The sequence below is a fragment of the Calidris pugnax genome, unplaced genomic scaffold (assembly GCF_001431845.1).
Source record: "Calidris pugnax isolate Ruff unplaced genomic scaffold, ASM143184v1 scaffold15, whole genome shotgun sequence".
In the NCBI taxonomy this organism is placed as follows: Eukaryota; Metazoa; Chordata; class Aves; order Charadriiformes; family Scolopacidae; genus Calidris; species Calidris pugnax.
In genome coordinates this window covers 5,985,636-5,991,714 of record NW_015090774.1, presented here as the reverse complement: position 1 = coordinate 5,991,714, position 6,079 = coordinate 5,985,636, and the positions used below count along the sequence as shown (strand labels likewise).

The following is a 6,079-nucleotide window of genomic DNA, read 5'->3' as shown; positions in this document are numbered from 1 at the left end:
ACTTTGGACGGCCCGCCCCGCGCCGCGCCGCGCCGCTGCCCCATCGGCGGGGAGGAGAGAGCCGCCCCGGTGAGTGTGCGAGAGGAAGGCGGAGGGTGCGGGGGGACCCGCCGTGGGTGTGGGATGCGGGAGCAGCCGCTCCTCTGCGGGGCGAGGGAGCTCCGCTCCCCGCCTTGCCCTGCCCTGGCAGACCGGCTCCCGTGGCGACAGCCGGCGGTGGCCACGCTGGCCTCCCCGGGTGCTCTACGGGAAGGAGGGGAGCGCGGTCGAGCGTGGGGTGGCGGGGGGCTCCCCGCAGCGCCCGGGAAGGGATGCTTTCCCCCGGGCAGGGTGGCTGGGGAGCGGGAGGGCGACGACGGCGACATCCCGGAGGGATGCTTGCCGCCACCTTCGCCTCGGACAATCCCAAAGCCTTCCCCAGCGCGGGCACTGCGGTCCTGGTGGAAATGCTGCTTGCTAATGGGATCACGTATGTCGCCCTGCTCGCTTACTTGCTGGCAGAACCCGCGCAAAGCCTCGGTGGGCCTTCCCCTGCCGAAAGTTGGATGCGATTTGATGCTCGCCCCTGAGGATCTGACTGATGGGGGAAAAAAAATCAGAGGAAAGCCCCCAGTGCTGTGTAGCATGCAAGGTGTGCAAATAAATGCTGTCAGCTGGAGAGTTTATACCAAAACAGAGCAGAAAGGGTCCTGTCAAACACTACCTGAGGCATCAAATGGCACCTCGGTTTTTCCCTGTACTCTGAAAGCAACTGATTCTTTGCCCACTTAACCGTCCCGGCGACAATGTCAAAGTTGTCCAATTTATTTCATCGCTTACTGACACACCAGCTCATCTCTGCTTAGAACCCTGGTCAGTCCCTCCTCCCTCCCTCAGCTCTGTCTTATTGACAAGAAAAAAAAAGCCTTTCATCAGCCCAAACAGGTCAGTAACAAATAAAATAAAAGTGGCAGAACAAAAGAAGGCTTTGCTAAAAAAAACAACCAAACAAACAAAAGAAAGAGGTTGGAAGCGGGAAATAATAGGAAGTTAGGGACTAGAGAAATGGGTGGAAATACTTTTGGGAAGAAAGGGATGCTACATTCTTTGGCTGAGTTACACCTTCCTGCCTGGATTTAAGGCAAAGAAGGGAAAAACCTGTGAAATTTGCCTTCTCTCTCACCCTTCTACTACACTGTGTAAATATGACCTGCTCTTATTTTGCACTGAAAAAATTATGAGATTTTGAAGCACCTGACAGTCCTGGGACCTCACCAAATCTCTCATCTAATAATATATGCAAGCATAATTCTTGGGTGTACGTACACAGGTTGAAGGAAGAAGCTCAGCAGAGCCCTGAACTTCTGCATGCGTAGCCTGGGCTGTGCAAATTGTGGTGCATCTCTTACATTTTTAGCCGGGTGGACTAAAGGTCTATTGATGAGGAATCCCTTCCTGCCACCTGTACGAAGGCCAGTAGTTGGTAACTGATTATATTACTGAAAACTGCAGGTTAAGCTTGTACAAACAGCTGACACATCTCAGCTACATAGCTCACAGTGTTTCACATCTCAGGCTTACACTATTAATTCTACAGTAAATGTATACTAAACAGGATAGCATAATTCTGACCAGTTTAGTCAGGGGAAAAATACTCCTTCGTTCATGCAGTCAATCTGTTGCTTTTGCAAAAAGAGCTTGCACTGAAATTCTTTGGGATATTGCTTGGGATGCAGACAAACACAAAGGGCTCAGTCACCTCCTGGTAGACAACTCTCCTTTCTCAGGAATCACACCTAAGGAAGCAACTGATAGATGGGGACGGAGATAAGGATGAAAACCTACAATTAAGTTGATCTGATTTAAAAAAAAATTAAACAAATAAATTATAAAAGCTATGCGAAACCAAAGATAGCTAGACTGCCTCCTTAGGCAGACCTGAATTCGAGATGGGTTGAGCTGTGTGTAACACCTGATGGCAAGAAAGAGACATTTCTTCTCTACTCTTGCTTTCCTTAGGGGATGTATGAATGGGGAAGTAGAGTTAGTACCTCAGGTTTGGCGTTCCCCTCAGTGGCCAACAGTGGTGTTTTCTCGGTGAGCCCACTGAGCGATGGCAATTTCTTAGTATTTTCTGAGGTCAAGCCAAGGAGTCCCCAGGTGCACGGCTCTCCCTTAGCATGCCACCCATGGTCTAGGCACTCTGCATGAGGACATGTATGTTATACATGGAATTGAAGTCCAAGTCAGCAATGAACTGTAAACATCCCTGTATCCATCCATGCCTACTTAAGTCTTAGGGTAGCTCAGAATTTGGCTCAGCCTGTGTAGGGAAGGCAACAAAATGTGATTTTGATGCCAGTCGTGAAATTCTTACTGAATCAGCAGGGGAATGATTTGCTCTTCTCTATGACAGCAGTCAGAAACGAATCCCTGATTGGCAGCCTCCAAGGAGCTCTGTTTTCTCAAACATTGCACAGAATGGAAATATTATGTATAACTGAATTTTAATTGTTGCTTGAGTTAATTTCAGCATGAATAGGTTACACACTCATTTCATAAAACTGCTATTATTTCAGTTGAGTTAGAGTGGTCTTTTTGCTTGCCTTGTGGCACAAACTTTCCTAAAAGAAAGTTTCTTTAAAAATAGACTTCAGTAATTAGTTCTCTGGTGTTAAGGAGGCGCATATAAGAATTTAGTAACTATTTAAAGGAAACACTTTCCATTAAGGAAAAAGCTGGAAGATTATTATGCTAATAGCAGTCTGGACGGTGCCATTCCAGGTAGAATTCCCATAGGTATTAATGGAAGTTTTGTGCTAAATCAGCAGTAGTTTTAGGTAGTGGATTGTAAAAAAGGATATGCTGCCCAGCAGGATCTTAATCCTTCTGCATTTACTTAGGCAAACTTTGTCTTTGAAATGCTTTTGAAATCTGTCCCAATTTTCAGCAGGAGTCATGCCTGAATAATATTACAGGATCGGGCTTCAAATGTAAGGGCAACAGAATTTAAATATATAAAGACAGATATTCTTTTAATCCTGAGATGTAGAACGTGGGTTAGAAGAGGAAAGAGCTGTAGCTTGAGCTCGTTACTTCTTGTCTTACCTACCATGGACCAATTTCTCGACATGTTCTTGTACCGTTTTGTTTTCAGGGACAGCTCTGTTGCTTAGACCGGGCTTCTGCAAGGATGGGGCCCCTGGAAGCAGTTGATGAAGAAAACCAGACAGATGCAATGAAAATGGAGCTGTTCACCAAGCTGTACTTGCCGAGATACACCACACCACTCAACGAATTGGCTCTGGACCCTAAACCAGAACTGAAGGACAGCACAACACTAGTTGAAGTGCAGATAATCCTGATCTTTGCTTACTGTTCCATCATTCTGCTGGGGGTGATCGGGAACTCCCTCGTCATCCACGTGATCATCAAGTTCAAAAGCATGCGTACAGTAACTAACTTCTTCATAGCCAACCTGGCTGTGGCTGACCTGCTGGTGAATACATTGTGCCTGCCCTTCACTTTGGTTTACACGCTGTTGGGTGAATGGAAACTGGGTCCTGTCTTGTGCCACCTGGTGCCTTATGCCCAGGCTCTTGCTGTGCACGTGTCTACGGTTACTTTGACTGTGATCGCTTTGGATCGGCATCGCTGCATCGTCTACCACTTGGAAAGCAAGATCTCTAAGCGGATCAGCTTCTTGATTATAGGAGTTGCCTGGGCAGTCAGTGCCCTGTTGGCAAGTCCTCTGGCCATCTTCCGTGAGTACTCATTGATTGAGATCATTCCTGACTTCAAGATTGTAGTCTGCTCTGAGAAGTGGCCAGGGGAGGGGCAGCTCAACTATGGCACCATCTACAGCGTCTCCATGCTCCTGATCCAGTACGTGCTGCCTCTAGCAGTCATCTCCTATGCCTACGCTCGTATTTGGACCAAGCTCAAGAACCATGTTAGTCCTGGGGCGGGGAATGACCACTACCACCACCGGCGGCGGAAAACCACCAAGATGCTGGTGTGTGTGGTTGTGGTGTTTGCTGTCAGCTGGCTGCCATTTCACACCTTCCAGCTGGTCAGTGACATTGACAGTCAGGTGTTGGACCTGAAAGAGTACAAACTGATCTACACAGTGTTTCACGTCATTGCCATGTGCTCAACATTTGCCAACCCCCTTCTCTACGGCTGGATGAACAACAACTACAGGACGGCCTTCCTCACGGCCTTCCAGTGCGAACAGCGGCTGGACTCCATCCACCCTGAAGTATCAGCAGCTTTCAAAGCCAGGAAGAAACTAGAAGCAAAGAGGATTCAGTTCCCCGGAGACTCTTTCACACAACCTACCAATGTCTAAGATGTCTGACTTTAAAGAAGAGATGCATATGGGGTGGACCAAGGGACAGATCCATTTTGACACATGCATTTTTAATGCATAGTTTTATTCATAAATGGTGAAAGAAAAGTAGCAGGGAAGTCAAGGCAGGTGGTATGATTTGAGGGGAGTTGATTGGCATCAAGAGTGTGTAACTCTACAACTCCAAGGAAATAAAAGGGAAGGACTTTGTTTATGGCTGTCTCTAACAGGGTAAGAGATGCTCCCATCCATCCCATCTCCTTTTCACAAGTCTAAATGACAAAGACAGAGTTTGCTGGTTTTGCTATGGGAAGGCAAGGAGCTGATTTGTAGCATAGGAGTATTGATGGTGGGAGCAGGTAATTTTTGTGTTGCATGTGGAGGTCAGGGAGAGAAGAAGTCTGCTAGGAGAGTGAAGCCTGTCTGGGGAGAATGGGCTGTGCTGGTTAAAGCTCAAACTTTTCAGACCCCTCCTTTCCTGCAGGCACCTTCTGTTAAGATAAGGGAATTTAGAAAAGAAATATGTTACTGTTTTTGATTTGTACTGGAGTACTTCAGAGCATTTGAAACGGATTAGAGGGAAAAAAAGAGAAAAAAAGATGCAACAAAAAACCAAAAAACCCAACAGATTAAATGTGAAGAAAGGTCAAGATTCTACATAAAATAAAATGGGTTTTGGCCAATCAAATGGGGTAAAAAGTCATTCCTTATGAATCGTCTGTGGTTATGCTGGTGAAGAAATTGCAAGCCTCTGACCAGATCAGTTATTCCCTGCAGATCCCTCCCTTTCATCCTGCGCTGGGAACAACTCACAAATACAGTGCTTTAAAGTGGCGTTTGAGGGCAGGGGATGCAGGCTCAGGTCTTCTGTGAGCACTTCATAAACTGCCAATATTTTAATTTTCAGGACCTGCTTAAATGTCTAACGTGTTATTAACTCCACAGGCTTTGAATTGTTGCTGCTTTCTCCCTGGATAATAAAACAGCAGATAATTTTGATCCTCTGGAAAGGCTGCTAGATGGTAATGTGCTTTTCCTTATTGTGGTTTTTATGTCACACACTCATCTTGTCTTGGAGCTTTTTCCATCTTTAGCCTTTGTAAAAATTAAGAACATCTGAATGACTGTAACCTAATAACGGTATGCTAGCTTTATGTGATAACTTATCAGTTATTCTGCATGCTGTAGTTAATAGTTAAATTCCTTTTTTGCTCAGGTATAAAATTTTAATCTGTTTACTGTGTTGTACACAGCAATGTTCAACTCTTCTGTGTCTTTGTTTAGCCTCCTTGAACTCATTAAAGAGACGAAGAAAATTTCAATCCATGCTTATTTCAAGCTGCCCTGTTGCTTATCTAGAATAAAAATACGCGTGATACTTTCACTTGGAGTCTCTTTCCACAGCTAAATTTCGGCTGCCTCATTTTTTTCTCTCCATTTTTCATTGTTCCAAAATTCATTGTATTCTCTCTTACAAACTAAAAAACAACAAAACTCCAGTAGGGAAGCATTAGCAATGTAATGAATGGTATCAGATATTTATCAAGTGGAGAAATTAATCTTTGTGTGTGCAGTGTCTGGCACCATCCTTTAAAGATGCATGAAATCATTTGGACTTGGATTTTCATGAACAGAGGAGGGAGGTCTAGAGAATTAGCTAGTGTTTACTCAAGCAGGAAAAAGTATCCATCATTCTTAAACACTTTTACAAAAATAGATTAATTCTCAACCATGTTGAGAACATGATAT

At 45.2% G+C, this 6,079-nt stretch overlaps 1 protein-coding gene across 1 annotated transcript; it reads left to right on the top strand.

Moving 5' to 3' along the window:
- Positions 1 to 6: 6 nt before the first annotated feature.
- NPY2R (neuropeptide Y receptor Y2) lies at positions 7 to 5,714 on the top strand. Its single transcript, XM_014943179.1, has 2 exons — positions 7 to 69; positions 3,137 to 5,714. The coding sequence occupies exon 2, from the start codon at positions 3,173 to 3,175 to the stop codon at positions 4,328 to 4,330; it is 1,158 nt and encodes a 385-aa protein (XP_014798665.1). The 5' UTR covers positions 7 to 69; positions 3,137 to 3,172; the 3' UTR covers positions 4,331 to 5,714.
- Positions 5,715 to 6,079: the final 365 nt, after the last annotated feature.